The following is a 22151-nucleotide window of genomic DNA, read 5'->3' as shown; positions in this document are numbered from 1 at the left end:
ATAGAAGTTTGAATTGAAAACTGCAAAACACGTCTGGCTCGGCTCGCCAACCCGAATACTCCGGGTATACATATGTTCGGACATCCAATCGATAACCCAGATACTCAGAGTACTCCGGACAAATGTTCGGACATCCGATCGACAAGCCAAAAACTCCGGATATATGTCCGGATACTCTGAAGTATCCATTTTGTGAACATGTAAGCTCTGCTTTTTCCAAAAGCACATGAAACTTTTTTCCAACCTTATATATCCAAACAATGATCCCATGTCAAGTTGTGTTATTTTTTGAGAAGATTTAGGTATTATTACCATTTTTTGTTGTAAACACATGGAGAAATTCAATTAAATGATAGAAAATACCAAATCTTTTTGAAAATTCTTGAAAGTCATAGATGACACCTCATATGATGTCAATTACATGTGAAAAATCTCTTGGGGGTCTATAAGTCAATAAATTTGCATGTTACTTCACAAGGGTGTCGTACTTTGTTATTAAAAAAGAAATACTTCAAAAGAGGGTACACATGAATGGTCTTCACTTTTTGTCATCTGTATTATACTGTTAACAATATAATAGTCTTTAGTTTACATAAGAATGGTCCTGAATTTTTATCATCTATATTCATTCCACATCATAGTGTTCTACCAAAATTTTAATAAATTCAAAACCTCTGTTGCCCAAATCTGGGCGCCAGCCCAAATCTGCCCTCTCCCACGTGATGAGAACCCCCTCGCCCAACCCCGCGCCCAGCCGGCCCGCTTCGACAAAAATTTAAAGTGAAATGACCATCCCGCCCCTATTTCAACTACCATGATTTCGGATCACCATCCCGCCCGGGGTAGTAATGGGATTTCGTATTACCTTCCCCCGCCGCCCCTACCTCATATCTGGAGGACCCGCCCCCGCCCCCACCCCCGCCCTCATCTGCAAAACTCTAGCCGCCCCCGCCCGCCCTTGCCTCCGCCGCCTCACCGCTACCATCCTGCGCCGGCACCTCATCGTCGCCCCCGCCGACGCCTCATCACGGACACCTCACCGACAAGGACTCCTCGTCGCCGAAACCTCACCGACGCAACCTTACCGACACCACTGCCTCATCACCGACGCCACCACACTGACGCCGCCAGCTGGACCTGCTTCCACATCGACGCCCCTCGCCGGATCTGCTTCGCCATGGATGCCCACCTCGCCGGTTTTGCTTCCGCATCGCCACCATGGGAAGAAGACGCACCCGCGGGGAGGACCCGCCGCTGGGGCCGTTCCCCAAGTCCGCCTCCACGGGTGACCCGCCGTCTGGGCCGCTCCCTACCTCGGCGGCGGCTTCCTCTGGAGCATCTCCTGGGTCGCCGTGCGGCCGTCCGTCCTCGGGCAGTACGGCAACGGCGGCAGCAGCGGCGCGCCGTCTGCTTCGCCCAAGGGGAAGGGTGGCGTGCCCTTGCCTGCTTGGACGTACATCTCCACGAGTTTCTCCTAGGTTACTTCCTCTCTCTAATCCCCTTCGATCCCTCTCGGCTTTCTATTCTAATTTGTGCTCAACTGCTGCTGTCGCTGCGCCGTCATTGCCGAGCTGACCATTGTGCTACTGCAGAGACAACACGAGCCATGGAGGAATCTCCAATTAGGTTAACTCACTAATTAACTCATCAACCGCCCCCCTGATTCATGATACTAATTTTGGTATGTATGCACATAAGAACGTGATAGAGCATTAGGTTGCAGAGCATTTGCAGAAATTGCTCGTGTGCAAAGTTGTTTTTTATTGCAAGTCTGAAAGAATTCAGTTAGGAGCTATGGTTTTGTTGTGATTGCAGGCTAAGCTAAAGTGCTATGGTTTCATGGCAGAGCATTAGGTATGTGCTATCTTTGTGGAGGGTGGCATTCAGGATGCATGTAACATTTGCCTTCAAGCTTTCTGTGAGAGTGACCCTTCTATTTTGTGGATATTCTTCTTAACCATTTTGTTCTTTTTCTATCTAGTTGACTGGATGCAAACATGAGTTCCACCTTCAATGCATTCTAGAATGGAATGGTATGACCATTTTTTTATTTATTTCTGCTGTGCACATGAACCTTGTTTTATCTATAGTTCATCTGTGCTCATGGGTTAGTAGTTATCACCACAGGTCAACATTTTAATCATTGAAATTTTTGGTGTTAAGAAGTTACCTTCCACAACTTATTTTGGGATTAGTTGGCCATATCTATTGCCTTTTTTTGGACCGTAACAACTGGTTCCAACTAGCAACATAGGACAATTTATGATGAAGGCCAATGACTGACGAAGCCAATTTATGATGAAGAATGGATTGCACTAGTTGCCCACTGGTCTGACCCTAAGAATAAGGTATGTTCCAACTTCTCAATTTTTTTCAAGCTGTACTTGGGAACAAAATCGGCAGAAAGTGAAGTTCCATCAGACAACAGGTTCTCGCGCCTATGTTCCCCACTTGCATGCCTATGTAAGTCAATCTCCTTTTATAGTCAGCACCCACTTTTCCCTTCAATGTACTATATGAAATAACTATTCTAATGTTCCATATATTTGTACCAGAGGCAGAAGAGAAAGGAGGTTGAGCCCAGCACAGAAGATGAAGAGCTTGATGCAGTGGATGCCTTCAAGTCCTGCCATACAAGCTCCAAAACGGGACTGACAGATGAGGCACAACGCGCTGTTGTAAGTTCGATTCTAATCTGTGATTTATTTATTGTTCATGACCTTATGTATCAAATACTGTTGACAGTTAGGAAAGTATCAATTATGGTTTTGGCTGGCATGTAAAATATGTGCATTAGATGCAGTTTTTATCATAAACTTGATTTGAGATAATGTGTTGAGAAAATATGTGCAGCTTTTATCAAAAACTATTGCACTAATGTACTATATGGCTTGCATTGACTTATATTCTGCTGGTTTGCATTGAAGCTAAGTACATACATGCATAGTATTTATTCATGTTGGCTTCTACCCACCTAATATTCTGTCATTTGAATTTTTTTCAGTCCGAAATGGAGTCTTTGAAGGCAGCAGCTGTACCTGATAGTGAAGAGCAAATGTCTAGTGCACAAGTTGTTGCCAAGGTGCTCACCGAGGACAGCTCCATGTCAAACACATTTCTGAAGAATGCTGGTCTACAGTCTGGGTGCTCCTCAAAATCAGCTTCATCAACTGAAAGGGATCTTCGGGAACAACTTGAAGCTGAACGACGAGCCAAAGCTGCCCTCGAGGAACAACTTGCAACCTTGAAGAAGAAGAGTGAGGTTACCGAGGAAGATCTTGCCAAGGCCCAAAGGCAGTTGGATGAAACCACAAAGACAGCAGAAGAGATCTAAAGGCGTTTGGAGCAAACCGAAAAGACAGCACAAGAGAACAATATCATCCTCCGCCGTTTCTTGAGCTTCAATGGTAACTCATCCTAGACTTATGAGCTGTTCCCTTGTCCCAATCTAATGTTAGTCAAGTTCTGTGTTGAACTTGTGTCAGTCCATGGTGTGTTGAACTTATGTCAGTCCAGTGATCATGTGGTGAACTTATGTCAGTCCAGTGGTCTGTGTTGAACTTATGTTGGTCTGTGTTGAACTTATGCCAGTTCAGAGATAATGTGGTGAACTTGTTGAATTTATGTGTGGTGAACTAAGATGTAAGTTCTATGAACTACTGTGTGATCTGAGCTGTGTGTGATCTGAGTTGTGTGTGATCTGAGCTATTGTACTTCTGTGATGAAAGAAGACCAAATACAGTGACATTTTTTGGTGCCTTTTGTGATGATAAGGATGTTTTCCATGATGAAAATGGACATGTTTTGTGACGAAAAAACATTTCAGTGGCAGACACGTGGCGTGATTTGAAATGATCCACATGGTAGGGCCAGTGAAGGACATGTGGCAGACGCCACATCATCGGCCAGCGTGGCAGATGCCATGTCATCCACTACGTGGCAAAAGCCACGACATCTGCCAGAGTGGCCGACGCCACGTCACCTGCCACCTGGCACACGCCATGTCACCTGCCACGTCATCTGCCAGCGTGTCACCCCAAGCCACGTCAGCCGCCAGCATGGTCCACGCCATGTGGCATTTCCTTTAATGACAAATTTGGCGATGTCCTGTGACGTATATACTTTTGTCACTGAAGATCGTCTGTTCCATGACAAAGGCCGTTTCGTCATTGAAAAGTTCACTTCTATGACGAATTTGTCGATTTCGTCACGGTGGGATAAATGTGACGGCATATGCATGACGAATGAGTTTTCGTCACTAATTCGTCACAAAACATCTTCAGTGACGTTTTGATGGCCTACTATGACAAAAATGAATCGTCATCTTTGTGAGATTCCCTACTAGTGTGGCGAGGCCGAGTGACGTCGGGGGAGGCCGGTTTGGGGAAAAACTAGGGGTGCGTAGGGAGGAGGGGAGGTGAGGGATGAAGTCAGGGGCGATTTCATAATTAAATCAAAATTGCAGTGTTCTTTGTAAACTCAATTTTTCTACCTGCTCCCAAGCTCAAATGAAAAACTTTTGAATACCAAGTTTGCTCAGTTTTTTGAGATCTACTACTTTTGTGTCAGGCACTCTTTCATTTGAGCAATGATTTAAAAGTTATTTAGTTATTTCAAAAACTTCCAAATAAAGGACTTGTCATTTCATGTGACTTTTGTCACTATTACCCCTAGTGTCCAACTAGACTTCTATTACTCTTGTCATGGTGAAAATGCCTATAAATTTTCAAGGGCTAATTTGACTTAGTTTGAAAGTTACAAGATTGTGTGTCAAAGTACATATTCACATGCACATACACATATACATGTACACATATATTAGCAAGAGCAAAATAGGAGATATTTATTTAAGTTTTTTTGGATGTTTATGTATGACGTTTATGCTAATTGTCTTACTTTGACTAATATGACACCTGGGGTGTCACAGCTAGCTATGCGCGGGAGTGGATAGAGTATCAGTGTTAGGAGAGGGCTGACCTATAGCCCTCGATCAGCAGAATTCGTTTGAATCCCATTCTAGATTGCTTCGTAGCCCCGGGCGACCTCTCGTGGGAGGATACACCCTAGACTGGGAGCAGATTGGTGTCATAGCCGATAGTTTCGTTAGACCGGTGCCTTGGAGTTAGTCAAGTCATTCCCGGCTGGTGTCGGAGCGAGTGGGTACAGTTGTACAACCCCTGCATGGTGAAAACTATACATACAGCCGCATACTCGGTCATGTACAACTCTGAATCTGGCTTCACATTCTAGAGTAGTGCCACATATCTTTTCTACCTCCCTCTAGTCTACTTTTCCTGCTCGAATAGCAGCTGAGGTGCGGGGAGAGGGAGTTCCCGCACCAAACCAGGGATGGGTTATTCCTGGAAGATAGATATGACCGGGACTCCGGGATGCCGGAATGGCCTGCGTCGAGTTATGGTTGACATATGTATTGCTTGCTGGTGGCATAGGAAACCCCTGCCTTATCCGTTGTCTATACTTTTATACTGTTGCATCCACACAAAGCTTGCTTACGGATGGTGACGTGAACCTATCCCATCCTTGGGGATAGCCTGATAGATGCAGGATCCGAGCGGAGGATCGACCAAGACGACGAAGGATGAAGTTTAGGACGGCCTGAGCTACACTTCGAGCTTCGTGTGGAGAAGATCCTAGGAGATGGAGTCTGCCCAGATGAATAGATATTGTTTCCTCTTTTTGTTTGTTTTTCTTTAGCCCAAGGGGCTTGTACTCTGATATTCGTACTACAATCCATCGGATTATGTAATAATTATACCTGTGTACTGATTTAATGCGAGATATTTCTTTGATATATAATTGAAATGAGTTATGTATGTGATAGCTACTGATCCAGAGACTATCATGACGATACAGAGAGTCGGGTTCTCCTTTTGGAAACCCAGTTCATTTTACTCATGGCTAGATGTGGATTCCTCCTGGCATGGTTCTCTTTAGTCGGTAGGAAAGGAAGAGTTTTCTAAAAAACTAACCAAGATTTCTCTCCCTTCCACTAGAGTTGTGTGTGCAAACAAACCTCTGATGGTGATGTCGAGGTCTAGGGCAGACTTCATATCTAAACCCAAACAAAAGATGTCCAATGATACATCGTCGGGTATAGATAAGTCTGGGCTAGATGACAGAAGGCGTAAGAATCTAGCCCAAGCTGCACCTATGGACTCCTCTAATTGCTCGAAGTCGAGGATGTCAATCGGTAGGTAGTTTATGCGTTTAGTGAGAGAGAACGAGTGACAAAAGTCAGCTCAAAGCTCTTCCCAATCACCGTTCATACTCCCTATTGTGAGGGTGTACCATTGTTCCACCGTCCTAATGAGAGAGAAAGGAAACAATTTCCACCACAAGGTTTCCTTTCTCATGCCTGAGATTACCAGGCTCGAACACAGTTCCTCGAATTCTTGCAAATGCTCAAGGGGATCTTCATTGATTGCTCCAGAGAAGAGTTGTTTCCAAACCATGGCTATAAAGCTAGGGTCCAGTTCATAGCTAGATGAGGAAGATGATGATGGCTCAAAGAACTCTCCCTTTAGAGTAGAGAGCTATGGAAACGATAGTTGCTCCATGGGCAGCGTGGGTAAAGGTATAGAATCAAGGAAAAAATACGAGGACGAACTAGGTCCTAAGATAATATAGGTGCCCTTCCCCGGCAACCACACCATAAAGCTTGTTGACGTTTCGTAGCATCACGAATAAACTCCACAAGCGCATGGATATCGTCGTAGACTTTCAACCAAGAGCATTCCAGGGTATTGTATCTACAAGGGAACGTGAGAATACCAAGGTTCTAATTGGTCCAAGGACACCACACTACTGGAGAGATAAGGGGTTGAGAGGATTCCTAAGGCTCAGAACTCAACATAAGACAAGATCTAGAATCGTCATTTACTTCGGGCTACTGGTTTCTCCTTACTTGAAAAGTCAGTTGCTCCAGCAACTGTGCACTGTTTCGTAACCGAACACGGAGGGTTACTAGGCATCTAACAGGGCTGTCACCACCTGCCGGCTACCTCTACAAACTATGGGCATACAAAACAACCAAGTGGTAAAAGCTAGCCTAGACACCACGTCTACTCTATCTCATACTAACTCTAGAGGCGATCAGAATTATCCGTCTCTATCAGGAGTCCAACTCTAGAGTCATCCATTATTCACTAGTAAACACTCGATCCAGTAAATGATAGAAACTAGTACTTGAGCTACACTTGAATTCTAAAAGCATAAGGAAGTCACGAATATTTACTATGATTGATAAGCATCAGTCGAGGTACAAGCGAAGAAGAGTGCCGATAGACCCGGCACTTCCGTGACTCTCCCTCACTCTCATAGGGGTATAGTTTGGAGAAGAAAGCCGTTATCAATGCCCCTCCTGAGCACCTCTACCACTAACCCTTGCAAGGTGACTCTACAACTCTAGTGTAAACCCAAGAGAAGAGTGGATGTGGGATGTGAAGTGTGAAGTGTGTCTCATTTCTTACCCCCTCATCTCATATTTATAGGAGGGAGCCACTGGTTTTGACACCATTGACTGAGCTAAAGCCTGGCTGAACCGACATCTAGGACCAATGGAGGGCCCCCACGTGGAAGGGGTAAGGCGGTGGCCGCCTGGACCAGTCGGCCGACCGGGTTGGTCGGTCGACCATGGGTCGGCACCAACCAGTCTCCCATTTGACCAGGAGACTTCCATGTGGGCCCTTATCACTTTTGCACGTGGGATAGCTTCTGATAAGTTAGTTTCACCGCTCTGGTGGGCCCATGGATCCTCGCGCTTGCGTCTGATTGGTCGAGAGGAGATCGCTTTCGATCGCTGACGTGTCATTGATCATGGGCTGCCTCTCCTTCACATGTGCAGCTGCCAAGTGGGCCCTTTTGGCCTTTGTCCTGCTTGTGCTTGGCTGGGCATTTATGCCTTGGATAATAACTACTAGTTTCATGCAATTCTGGCCCAAACTCACTTGCAGACATTTTCAAACCGAATTTGTTAATAAATCATCCTATGCTAACATTATTCCTTTCGATGCTCAAATTTTTGCGCGATAGTTGATGGTCAAAATGGGTCAAAATAGACCGTCAACAAGGGGTTGGCCCTGATCCACGAGCCGGAAAGAAAGAGGAAATGTTGCACGTGTGACTCTAGGAGTAATCACGTGACGTGTGTTTAGGTCTACTTTGCAAGGTTAACAAATTCGATTCAAATCATCCATTTCTCGCGGTTATTGAGACTGCTTGACTCTTTTACCACATAGAGTAAGAAGTGCACTACAACACATATGACCTTTTATGACAAATATCTCATGATGATGATCAATATTATTGGATGATGAAAGATAATTGTTTTCACCATGTATGCTATTGGATAGTTGCTCACATAGAATGGTTAATTGAACTTGAATCTGGAGGCTCAAATATGAAATTAAGGACCTACTCTTAGTTGCTTATCGGAAAAACAAACCCCTCAAGCCAAAAGCCTTGCATGTCTAGATAGTGTGCTATGTATACCAACAGTCGGGTAAGCCTTGCTGAGTATTAGTATACTCAGCTTTGCTTGTGGCTCTATTTTGTTTTTAGGTGAGACTTTTGATGACACAGTTGCTAGTTTGACTTGGCCCTGCACTCTTCCTCCTGGTCGGTCGGTGCAATGGGATGCGTCCCCGGCCAATGGTGATAATGTGGAGTGATGCCATGTACGGGCTTCACCGTGGCATCTTGTATCGTCGATTAGAACTCATTTTTTCTGCTGCAGTTAAAATCTGATGAACTACTTTCATTTTGAACTTCATGTACCTTTTTGTATTTCAAACTTGGTTTGTAATAATTCAGTTTAAGACTCTGTGATGTAAGAATTTGTGGAATGTTGTAATATCTGGACTCGCCTTCGTGTGAGTTATGTGTTGCTTTGTTCAATCTTACTACAAGTGGTTTCATCTGGATATTACCCGACAGGGATGTTGGATTACTCCATTTGAAGTGTGTGTTAGCCGGGATTACCTTTATGGTGATGTTTAGCGCACTTGAGCTGGATTAATTCAGGCGGTTTTGCCACAGAACATCCATCTCTATTAGAATCATACTCTAGAGGCATCCACTAAACTAGTGAACGATGGTCCCATAAACAACTAGGGGACTAGCACTACTTAACTAAGAAACTAAATCACAAAGAAGATCATGAACACTTACTATGATTGGTAAGCATCCGTCGAGGTACAAGCCGGAGAAGGACACCAGGGGGCGACAACCCTGGCACCTTCCTGACTTCTCCTCACTCCCTTTCTACCTAGGTAGCACTACACCTCAAGAATGACCCTAAATCTCAAGTGAAGAAGTGAGAACTCAAGAGGAGAGTGAATGTGTTGTGTTTCATTTTGGAGCCCCTCCTCTCATATTTATAGGAGGGAACCAGGGGTGTTTCTGCCGTGCAATCAGGCCGAGCCTGCCCAAACCAACATCCACCTCCAATGAGCAGCCTCCACGTGGAAATTGAGAGGCGGTGGAGCCTAAACCCAGTCGGCCGAGCCAGGTTTGGCTCCAACCGACCTCTGCTTTGGCCATGTGTCTGACACGTGGGCTCCATGTCATTGGCAGGTGAGAGGGCCTCTTCCTATGTCAGTTTTGTGCTCTGATGGGTCCTCTAATAATCCATTTGTTTTTGTGTGTCGCGCTCTAATTGGCCGAGAAGGTGTTGCCTCGGGTTGATGACGTGTTCATGCGCATGGTTGTGTTTCCTTCTCATGTAAGGCTGCCAAGCATACATAACCAACATACAAATATTCACCAACACTTTGTGGATATTGTTAGTCATAACTCCTACCACTAATGCCGATGTTCGTCCGTTGTGTGTCCATGCAGGAGCTGATGACTTTGGATTCAGCATGTGAGAGCTGCTGACAGTGGCCACAGCATCCTCTGACCGGCTGGGGTTTGTAATTTGGAACGTTGAGCCTGTTTTACATAAAAACATGTATTTCTGCCCAAATTTCGATATAGCAATATATCAAAAGGGAAACGCGGAATTGACCCTTTTTGGATAAAATATGCAGACATGAAATTTTAATTCTCATGATTTCTAGCTCCAAACGACGCTAAAAAATTGTTGTTATCGAGCGTCAACAGCCGCCCAGCCATTGCCATCCCCTTCTTTCCTCCCCTCTACTCTCATGGCAGACCTAAGCCCGGTCATGGAGGTCGGCCCCGGTGGTCCTCGGCGAGCTTCATTCCAAAGGACCGTCGCTACCAGTCGGGAAACGGCGGATCCGCCCCCACTGGCCATCTCGACACCACTCAGTGGAGAGGAGCCGCCTCCCCCTCATTGGAGGAAGAGGCAAACTCGGCGCCAAGCACGTATTCGGGCGGAAGGATGTGTCAGCGCAGGCGGTTGGCCATCGTGTCGGGTACGAACATCCTCCTGCAGAGGACGACGTCGATGTCGTATCCGAATCCCGGTGGCCACGCAGCAACGTCGGTGTTGGAGATGGAAGAGGCACCATGGCGTTGCGCCAGGGAAACCGCCGCCTCCGTTCTAAGGCCTTGCAGGCGTGGTCAACAGCAGTGGTGGATGGGGCGTCATCATCTTAGGTGTCGGCATCGACGATGGCAGCGAGGATGACGGGCGAGGCAACCAATGGGGCTCTAGGTGCGGCGTCGACGGGCGCTGGCCACCGCTTCCTTTAGTGCTGATGCCGTTGGAATGGCGAGAAGGAATGCGATGGGCGGTGATGTCTCGAAGGACACAACAGACGGCATCCTGGAGCATGAGCCGACAAAGGCCACCGGCCTAGATGTCCCAGTGGATGGCGGACTCCACTGCATCGGTGATGGAGTCGACCATGGCATTCATGGAAGGAATGTTGGGAATCGCCATCATGTCTTTACCATGTAGAAACTCCAGCGAGGTCTCCGGCGAGGCTCCTTGCAGTGGTGGTTCCTTCTACTCTCTTTTCTTATCCGCTTACAGTGGTATGCGGAGCGCGCGTGGGTGATAACGTGTTTAATGAAAGTGACATGATCTGTATTCGATGAACATATGTATGAATATGTACAAGTCTATTAGGCAGTTGCATGATGACCGAAAGGGCCGAATGCCCAAAGGGGCAAAGGGTGTCGTTAACTCCCAAAAGGTGTCTATCTATGCCTACTGTACAACTGTCATTAGCAGTTGTTAATAATGTGATTAACACTAATTGATCACTAATAATTATTCCTAGTTAATCTTAACAGACTCACCATACGATCACCGGATTCAGGTTGGACCAAATTTTGTTGAGCCCTTTTTAACCCAAAAAAAGAAAAGTGGTTTCATGCAGGATATTTTTGGCATAAGTTTGGTTGGGACCTTTCTTGCCAAAGAAGGTTCGGTGCAGGCCATTTGGGGCCCAATTGTACGTGGACCAACCCAAGCTCCAATCAGTTATAATTAAATTAATATTTATATGTATCTAAAAAATAATATTTTAAAATCATGTGAACTGGATAGCCACAACCAGAACAAGACATTGTAAAACATGGTTCAATAAAGTGAACGATTGACATGGTGCAGATTGCCCAAAGTTACCAGTTGAGAAAGGAGGTCACAAATTTGATTGGTCTCCTTCAAACCATGAATCTGCTGGCTTAATATCACAATCTTAACGTCCAAATATTATCTACCCATTGTTCCAGTTGTCTAGAGAGTTTTGTCACTTTGCGTTGTATCTAAATTGACTTCCAACATGGAGCAAACTGGATACGGAAAATATAACGAGTCCAAAACTACAGAATGCCTCGTTTATTTCAGGTCACCTTATAGTTACAGGCCACGATACTACTTGGCGTACCATACAATCATGTGAACTGCAAAGTCTGGTACAGACCATTGATCTTGTAATATCAAGCTTTTGCTTTCTTTCACAGATTGCTATAGTCAAAACTAACAAATCCCTTCTCTTTTAAGCTCTCGATGGTCTCCCTGATGCACATCTCCAGTGGAATCAACTCGATGCCTAAGCTTCTTATTTTCTCCTTTGATACCTGGTATGTTGGGACAAATGGTTTGTCATCTGCACACCTGCAGAGGAGTGCACACTTAGTTTCTTACTTTATTCTGCAGACTAATAGTGCAAGCAGCAGTTTGTTGATCCTACCTACTCCCTCCGTTCAAAATTGTAGGTCGTCTTAGCAAATCTAGATATATAATTTTTGCTATGCATCTAGATAAACACTGTCTAGATGCATAGATAAACACTGTCTAGATGCATAACAAAAATTATGTATCTAGATTTGCCAAAAAAGACTTACAATTTGGAATGGAGGGAGTAATGCTTAAATGCTTATTAAGGGATATGGAACCCTGACAGTGCTGACAGTCATTGGCTGGCGCCCGCTGCCAGTACCTCCATGGTAGGACCGCATTGTTAGCACAGGCTGAACCCTACCACATTTTTTTAGGGAGGCACAACAAGGGGATTTTTGTTTTGTGCAACCTCGATTTGAACCCTGGCTGGCTGGTACCACTATTTTTGTGACCAACCACCTCCAAACAAGGTGTATGTGTAAAAAGTATTGTATTAGATAATTGTGAGTCCAGGAGGCATCACATTTGATAATGTTTCAATGAATATTAACTTACTTGTCTGCAAGAGGAATTGTAGGATACATCTTGCGTATGATGTTGACAACTTCTGAGTAGTGAGCAACTCTTTCCACCATGCAATATCTTCCATGTGCTGAGGGAACTTCATATGCAAGGATATGTGCCAGTGCAACATCTTTAACATTCACCCATCCAAAGCTGAAATTGGGATATGTAGACGATGACCCTGTAATAAGATGGGAAGTATTTGCATTAATCTCTCCATTTTGACGCTGACAGAGAAGAAACACAGTGTAGTTGATACTTAGAGAATACTCTGTTTTTCGTTTTCAGCCATATACTCTCTTCAGATTTTTCATAAATCACCCAATCACCCTCACAGGTAGATGCATATATGTTTTTAACACTCATGTGGAATAAAGACAGCAAACAGCTGCCCAGAAACTACTTGACAACAAAATAATGTCAGAACAGTAGTGTCATATGTGAAACAGTAGTCAGTAAGCACGTATGATGAATGCCACGGCACTAGAAGCTTATAGAGCCGTTGATATAAGGGGTAGCACAGTCCAAACTGTTGATCTGGGGGTACAAACTTAAAGACTGATGATATCCACACATTCATGTAGCTTTGGAGGATAAAGAGGTTATATGTGTATTTGACCTGTAGCTATAGAACACATGATATTATGGTAGACTTAACAGTAAGTTTTTCCATGCATCCCAGTACTTGCAGAAACAGGAAATAAATTCCTGAGCTCGAATACAAATTTATAATGGATGCAAGTGTAGCTACTGTTGTTACATATATTTTATAACACATAACAAATCAAGAAATAATGTGGCTGCAAGAGTTTAAAAATTAGTTGGTCAAGCAACATACCATTGATTAGCTTTAGGATTGCTTCAGCACTAGTATTTAGTGTAGGCTGCAACAGGGGTCCAATAACCATTGCTGGGTTTATCGTAACAATTTCCAATCCGTTATCCCTAGAGAACTTCCAAGCAGCCTCCTCTGCAAGCGTCTTGGACAGAACATACCATTGCTGCCAAAGAATGAACAATTAGACAAGAAGAAATGATAACAAATGGTAAAACAGCCTGAGATCATTGATATGGAGCAACGAACGAAGCAATCAAACCCTTCTGCAAAGTGCAATGTTCACATGCAAAATCAGATTAACAAATGTTGGAAGAACTCACCCTAAGGCAGCAATGTTAACTATTACTGAAGTCAGGATTTGGACTGCAATTTACTAATGACAACAGTGGCATTAATTAAGTGGATCAGTAAAGAAGTCCACTTCAACATTCACCAGAATATATTTAATGCTAATGACAAGAGCAGCATCAATTAAGTGGATCAGTAAAGAGGTCCACTTCGACATTTGCTAGAAACTATGTAGTCTCCTGCACAATTTTGTGAGTCTCATCACCTATATCACATAATAAGACCAAACTTCGAACCCAAACCTAATCAGAATGCACGTACAGCAAGATACTAAGTGAATTTTATGCAACTAGGATGACCCATGCATTTTGCAGGCCTCAACCCAAATAAAATAGGCTGAAAAGTAACAAGCGTCAACACTAAACATAATGAAGCCATCAACCATTATCATAAGAAACAAAATGATGCAGTTCCTCGCGAAGGTGTATTGCACGATATACAAAGTGAGATGGGCATGGTAACCCAAAAAAAGAAAAAAATTGAAATACCATTTAAATCAATTATTTTGATTGAGCAAAATCTTCAGGTAGAAATATTTCTAAAGAGAAAAGAAAGTCAATACAAAAGTAAATAAAGCGAGGAATTGGAATGCAAGCAGAGTGGCAGAGTGGCAGACTGGCAGACAATGAGACATGCAGAGGAACCAGAATCAGAACCATGTACATGATAGTTGCTACTCCACCATGTGTGCCAAACAACTAAAACAGTACAAAAGTAATATATCTGCATAAAAGGTATGTGAAGAAATAATTATTTATGGCAGAACGGTGGTACAATACTTGATTCTTTTCACAAATTTGTGGATCAGAAAACCATGTCTCATCAACTATAACTTCAGGAGTTCTTGGCTTTCCATTGTAGGCAACAGCAGCAACGGATGATGTTACAACCACCTTTTTAATAGAAGCTTTCGTGCATGAACCAAGAACATTGAGTGTTCCCTTCACTGCTGGGTCAAGTAACTCAGCCTGAATGACACATAAAATAAACAAATATTACTCCTTAGATAGCTAGAAAATTTCAAATTTTTAGCAAAGTTAAAATTCGATATTTAGATCCACCTCCAGCAAGATTATATCACTAGATAAATTGTTGAGCACCTCAACTGTTATTGTTAAGCATTTGGCCTGTTCAAAAACTGTAAATCCTGTTTTAAAATTAATAACTTCTCTGTTTGAATCCTTTGGACTTATTTATTTTTGGGGTTTTGGATTTATTGGGAATAAAAAGAGTAGCGATTGCAAACTATGGAATAAATAAGCAGGATCGGGTATTGGTATTGTCAGTTAAAAAGTCCCAAGAACTTTATAGTATTAAAAAGAGGAGTGAATTCCCTCAATGCCATTAGAAATTATAGGACTTCCAAATTCTTGTATATATGAGATCCATGAACGATTTATTTCAATAATATTTTTAAAATAATATGTAATTGCAACTATATGCACTCTGAATTGCAATCACAGAAATAACAGAATTGCACCATAGTTTAGCCTGCTAGTTGCAACTTGTTACTGCACAATCGCAACCCCAGTTAGTACTGGTTGCAACCCGTTACCACATAATTAATTGCAACTCAATTACTACTGGTTGCAACTAGTTACAACTCAGTTGCAACCCAATTGTTACGTTAGTTGCAACCCAATTGCTACATTGGTTGCAACCAGATATGTTCCAACTGTATCTGATTATTGTCACATGATGCAAATAGGACACATCGTTATACCTAGTTGCAATTTGATACTAGAAAGAGTTGCAATCGGTAATACATGACGATGCAATTCATAAAACAGATATAAAATATATCCATATTGGATCTAGTTTTGTTAAGCACATTTTTTTGAGTAAGATGCAACAAACGGTTTGTTAATCAGACTTACGGTTTAGAAGAAAATTTGTTTGAATGAATCAAACCAACAAAAGATTCCATCCATCCATGCATGCAGGCTAGTGGGATTTTTGTGCTACGTCACTTTGCATGGTTGGCGGGTGATAAAAATTAATTAGAAAATACACATGCATTTTCGGTCGGATGCACTAGTTGGTTCAGCCTGACGCGCCCGGCGGCCTGGGTGCATTCTATGTACAGAATGCCCCCAGGTGCATTATAAGAACAGCTATAAGTTGAAGCGAAGTACAGAAGCTAAATATACATCGCTTTGTCTCAAGATACCATTAATCTTCAAGGGAAAAAATGAAACTACTCTGGCCCTTACAAAATATAAGGCGTATTATTCAAATTGTATCAATAGATTAATAATTCAAATATCTTTTAATATGAATTGATTTTGTAGCAATTGATGATATATTATAAGAGTAATTGATTGTCAAAGTATACTTCTGAAAACTTTTCTAAATCCTATACGCCTTATAATAAGAAATGGAGGGAGTACAGGATAAATCTAAAAGCATAGGGCATATGTTGTTTTCATCACGTGTCATAATACAAACCTTAGGATCCTTGACATTGTGATAAAAGGGAGAAGCAGTATGGAACACAGTTTCACAGCCATCAACTGCAGCATCAAAAGATCCCTCTTCTAGCAGACTTGCTTTAAAGAAGTGCAGCCTATCCTTAGCTCCATCCAACGCACTCAGGTGCAATGTTTTCTTTGGGTCAGCTGAAAAGTTAAGGTAAGAACATAACTGTATCTCAAAGGTAACATTATCAAATAATTTGGTCACCTATGAAATGCAGTGGGAAAAAAGCTCAGAAATAGGGGAAAATACAATAGTATGGTAGGAGGTAGCAGCGCAATGCGAGTGCAAAACAGAGAGTTGTGGAAAATTGTGAACAGAGACACTTGGAAGGGGAGTAGGAAAAACACATGAAATGGAAGAGAGTGGAAATGAGGTTGGACCATAGGACAACATATTCAAAATCCTCTAACATTCCTGCCATTCCTTTGTTCCTGAAGAAGGTTCAGGACTGATACAACATGAATTGTGTTAATGTGGGTGGTTTACATTTATGCAAGTACAAGGCTGTTAGCCACATCTAATCAACTAACAAACTAACAGCTATGAGTTAGCTAAATATAAAGAACAGGCAATGGATCATCAACAGCTCGCTGCAGTTTGTATATCGTCCCTTGCACAAACACATGGACTGGACAGGAATTGTTCAAAGGCCTTTGTGGATAGCCCATTTGTCATAATGTGTGCAAATTATTGCTCTGTGGGTAAATAACTAACTCTGAATCGACCAAGAGCACCTCATTCCATGAAAAAGTGAATGTCCAACTCAACATTTGTGCATTGTGAAGGAATATATTACTTGCCTTGTAAACTGCAGAGACACTACAGTACACAATTGTAGCCACCTCAATTTTGCAACAAAACTCAACAAGTAGCTGGCATAGCCAAACACATTCAACAGCACTAGCCACTCAGAGGTGCCTTCAGTGTCAGAGCTGTTGATGTGGTCAAGCAAGCCAAACTTGATGAAGATGGCGAGGAAGCAGATACGCAAAAGCAGGACTATGGGAACGTGAGTCTTGATGTTGATCAGCTGAACTTGAGAAACCGGAGCGGGGTTCGTGATGACCTGAGGAACATCAAGCTCCGAGAAGTAGAGGAAGGATCTAGATGGTGGGGAGGATCAGGAGGAGGAGGCTATTGTGGGCAAGAGGAGAGCGCAGCATGGAAAATATGCATATTGAGAAAACTAAACTGATACCATGGAGTGTAGAAGGAATATCACAACATGAATCGACTGATGCGTGTGGTTTACATATACACAAGGCTGTTAGACACATCAAACAATCTAAGAAACTAAGAGCTCCCGGTTAGCTAAATATAAGAACTGAACTAATCAAAACAGTTTCAGGCAATGGATCACCAACAGTTCCTAAGGGATCCATAGGATGCAAAGAGTTCCTACTTCGTACACTGTTCCTGTTTTCCAAAGAGGGAGTTATCTCCCCTTTTGGAGCTGTGAGACGTTTGGGGATCCAGAGTGCTATTGATTTAAAAAAAATGGAAACAGTGAATCATCTTTGCAGTTTCATTTTCTGGTACCGTAATCAAATGGAATTGGGACCATGCCCTCTTGTTTCTAGAACATAAGCAGTCCATAATTATTTCCTGTCATCACTAGCTTGGGTGAGTCGAAATTCTCTTGAGAAAGTGAACCCCAGAGAGCTGAAGCACCAAATTCTTGTAGCCGACTGATGGGAACAATAAAAGATAACTAAGCGAGTTGAAAGTTAGCATCTTTAATCGGTGTTCAAGTCTAATGCAGATTTCGTGATGCTCGGACAAAGGGGAACAGAGGGTGGAAGCACAATAGCACCAAATCTACGACCCCAATCCCAAATTTACTGGCATCCAACATCTGGTCACGCACCTAACTAATCAATCCCCAAACGTAACCAGCAACCAAACACGTGGCAGGGAGGGGATCAGGGGAAGGAAGGGGAGGGAAGACAGGCCGTGGGCGCGAACCGGTGTCCCGCACGGTGGCACGGACGGTGTATCCGCGGGCGAGAAGCAGCTTGACGATCCAGGACGCGATGTACCCCGACGCGCCGGTCACGCACACCACCTTCCCCGCCCCCGTCATCGCCGCCGCCGCGGAGCTCATGCCGTGGAGTCTCGACTGGAGAGTGGACTTGGGAGGCCGTGCTGCTGTTAGCTGCGAAGAATCGGAGGAAACGGAGACGGGGTCGGTGGGTTTATCCCGTCTATAGATGGCCATTCGGGCCGCTCGGCCCGGGCCCGCCCTGGCTCACTCTTTCTCGGGCCGGGCCGGCCGTGCCGTGTTAGCCCACGGGCTCTGCTGACGGCCCAGGCACGAGCCCGTGGGCCTGTTTCGTGCCGGTCCGGCCCGATAGAGTCAAACACTCTTGCAAATGTCGGGCCGCTGTTGGCACTACTTAGCCTAAACGAATTACTCCGCAAGCATACAGAGACCGATGTAGCCTTCACTAGGGAGTATACTTGGGATATCGAATCCAAGGAACGGTAAAGTTTCGATCAAATCTAGAACTACTCAACCGGACCCATCAAAAAAGAAAAGGTAAGAGGGTAGAGGGCCTAACTTCAGATAACTTACTATTCTACCTAGCGACAAGCTAACTACTGACTCGATCTGCTTCGGCGGCCTCAGGGAAGGACTCAGACTGGGGTGAGAAGGGAGTCCAACGGCTGTCGGCACTACTACTATGAAAACACTCGAACGTGGTGGACTACGAGGGACGGACAGGGCTGTCACCACCTACCGCCTACCACAACGGTACCGTAGGGTGGAACTCAACCTGAGATAGCTAGCCAAGTCTGGGCACCACGCCCACAACTATCGAGCTACTTGCTCCTACCGTGTACTTAGATAGAAAGTAACCTCAGATAAGTAGAACTTGCTACTTACGCAGACTCAGGATCCCGCATATAAAAAAAAATAATTAAACAAGTAACTAATGCAGAAAGTAAAGCTAGCGAGAAACTGAAGTTGAGACGAGAAACATACTCAAAGATATATTCCTCCGAGGTGGATACAAAAAGATGGAGTCAGACCCGAGAGAACTCGAGCCCGCTCCTTTAAGCTTGGTTTGCACCAAAGCTTTTCACCTCACTCTCTCCCTATTCTAATACAAAAAAGGATTAACAGTGAACTCTTCTCTCTAATGGATGGTGTGCGTTACAAGTGGGAGAGTGAGCTCTATTTATAGTGCTCCGAGGTCGGTTCAGCAGGTGGCGTCGGTTGTAAGCCGGTAAGGCGGTTATGCATAACTTCCACGCCATGGGGGAGGTCCAGAGGCTACCAGGTGGGGCCGGCCGGCCTCCCCTAGGCCAACTAGCCTAGGGATTGCGCCATCTGGCGCCGACCTTCTCTGGGTGGCTTGGATCCACTCCTGGAGTCGGTGGTGCAATGTTGAGCATTTTCCACGTGCTTCCTAGGCCGGCCGGCCTCACCAAGGCCGGTCGGCTTGGCTCTAGCTCATCTTTGGCCCATTGTTGCCGTGTCACGTTGCTCCAGGGTCTTGTGATGCTTCTCAAGTCGGTTCGGGCTCTCGTTGAACGATTTGTCACTGATTGTGGACCCGAATAGACTTGGTTCGTGCCTTTCGATCTTGTTTAGTTGCAATCGTGTTGAACACTTGATCTTGGCTTGATATCTTGCTCAGGACCATCTCCGAGAAGTCACATGACAGAATGGTGCAGAGGTAGGCTGGTCGGCTTGGGATTTCTCCTATTTCGGCTCAAACTTATACATTGTGTTCTTGAAATCACAAGTGCACCAAAACTCGTGGAACTCGTTAATGTTAGTGAAATTCGATGTATTAAGGTCCTGAGAGCCTGAAATCCGAAGGAATGTTGGCGGTAGAAATCACTGAAAACGACCGCCAATGTTTTTCGAAATATTTCCGTTTCGACCCTAAGCTTCTCGTATCCTTGGAAAAAACGGACGCGAGGCATAAGCAACTACGGTACGGGGCTGGCCGAGTCGTGGGGCCGCCTACGCCTCCGGGATACGGCACCCCCCTCACCACTCTACGCCTACGTTGCTTATGAACGCGAACTTCCTCGCAGATGTTTATCTAAGTCGTATACGAAGAACACAGAAATAAAGTAAAGAAATATATGCTCGAATGCACAATGCCTCAACGGGCCACACATTCAAATTACGAAAATAAAATCTCTTATATTCATAGAAAGCGATTACAAAGCGCGACTATGATATATTCACTAATCTATTACATGGGCTTCGAGGCCTAGTTTTCCTACAGGCTACCATCCCCCCTTGCGGGCCCTCAGGGACATCGAATTCGGCGATGGGAGGGATGTCTGCTTCAAGCTTCTCGGCGAGGACGGTGGCGAACTCCTCCGCGGCTGCATCGGCTTCGTCCATAATGGCCGACGCGGCATCTGCATCCGCATCATCGGGGACGACATACCCCGACGACACCCTCTGGAGATCCATGAGGTAGTGTGTCGAGGCCACGGCGAGAGCCTGCAGGACACCGAGACGGAAGGTGCTCTTGGCGTGTTCGGCAATCCGGCCGCCTAGCGTGCGCAGGCGGCTGATCACCGAACTGCCCGAGACGGCACCCTCCCACTCGAGCTCTTGACACACGCTCACGGCGGTCTGCTCCAGCTCAGCAAACTCCATCTACGCCGCCGTGAGCTCGGTGTGGACCGCTTCCTTCGCCGTGGTCTCGTCCGCCACCTTCTGCCTCAGCTCTGAGCAAAGGAAATCAACGTCAGCTACGAAAAGAAACAAATCGGCAAAAAATCGAAGACAAGAAGGCTTCCTTTTCTCTAAGGGCGCCCCCCATGTTCTGGAGGGCCACCTCCTTCCCCTCGAGGGCCTCGCCCTTTTCCCGGAGGGTCCCGGTGAGCGCAACCATGGCCACCTCTTTGTGGAGGAGCTTGGCCTTCTGCTGCTCGAGCGTTGTGCTGAGGCGCTGTAGCTCAGCGCTCTGCACCTCAGCCTCGCGAGCTCTCTCCTCGAGCGCCGTCCGAAGGCGTTGCAGCTCGGCAGCTTATGCCTCGGCGTCCCGGGTCTTCTGATCAGCTACCGCCTTCTGGGCGTCCCGCTCATCGGCAACCCGCGCCAATTCCTCTTCCAGCGCCCGCTGACGCGCCCCCAGATCCGCCATTTTCGTATTGGCGTCAATGTTCTTGAGTACCAGCTCGGCATTGTGCTGCCCGAGCTGGCTCACCTGGGAGTACAGCCGGGTCATCTCGGCGCTCTTTTCGCGCGAGATTTCCCTCAGCTGCTGCAAAAGGGGAGGACGTGGGTGAAGACGCGTAAAAGCTAAAACCGAATCTGAGCAATTTTCGGGGGGGAAGTATTTACCTGGCTGACCTGGTAATCCGCATTCTGGTGGAACTGGAAGGCGCGGTCGAGGGCTTGCAAGATCTCGCGACCCACGCCCATCTGCTTGTTCCAGGCCTCCTCCTCCTCTTGCTCCTTGCGAAGGAACTCCGAGGGGACCCCGGACGGGACGATCGCCCCGAGAGGGCCCCCCCTCGGACGTCCCCACCTCGAGCATGCCTGCGCTGGCCGACGCGAACTCAGCGATGTGCGCAGTGGCGCTTGCCGCAGCAGCGGGGTCGATGTCCATCAAGTCCCCGTACTCTTCGCTGCTGTCCGGCAGCTCCACCACCGCCGTCACGCCTCCCTGCACCATTGGCACGGGCACTACCGCGACGGTACCCTCGTCCCGGGCCTCGGTGGGCTCCGAGATGGGGGCTCCTTCCACCCCTGGCGCCTCTTGCGCCGTGTCCTCTGCGACGCCCTCGCCCTCGGCCCTCGAGGGCTCGAAGACGAGGGTCACCTCCTCAGCATGGTCGGCAGGGCGCTCCTGCGCGCCCCCACCGGTCTCTCCTCCTGTGTCCGGT

General features: G+C 45.6%; 1 protein-coding gene across 1 annotated transcript; it reads right to left on the bottom strand.

Annotated features, from left to right (window-relative positions):
• Positions 1-11571: 11571 nt before the first annotated feature.
• LOC120707012 (phenylacetaldehyde reductase-like) lies at positions 11572-18476 on the bottom strand. The gene is made up of 6 exons (XM_039991774.1): positions 18252-18476; positions 16257-16426; positions 14588-14776; positions 13461-13623; positions 12614-12803; positions 11572-12052 (listed from the first exon to the last, which is right to left on the bottom strand). Exons 1-6 carry the CDS (start codon positions 18388-18390, stop codon positions 11893-11895), a joined length of 1011 nt encoding a protein of 336 aa, XP_039847708.1. The 5' UTR covers positions 18391-18476; the 3' UTR covers positions 11572-11892.
• Between the last annotated feature and the right edge of the window lie 3675 nt (positions 18477-22151).

Source organism: Panicum virgatum, chromosome 5K (assembly GCF_016808335.1).
Source record: "Panicum virgatum strain AP13 chromosome 5K, P.virgatum_v5, whole genome shotgun sequence".
NCBI classification, from domain to species: domain Eukaryota; kingdom Viridiplantae; phylum Streptophyta; class Magnoliopsida; order Poales; family Poaceae; genus Panicum; species Panicum virgatum.
The sequence above is the reverse complement of the archived record's forward strand: the minus strand, read 5'-3'. Positions and strand labels throughout refer to the sequence as shown.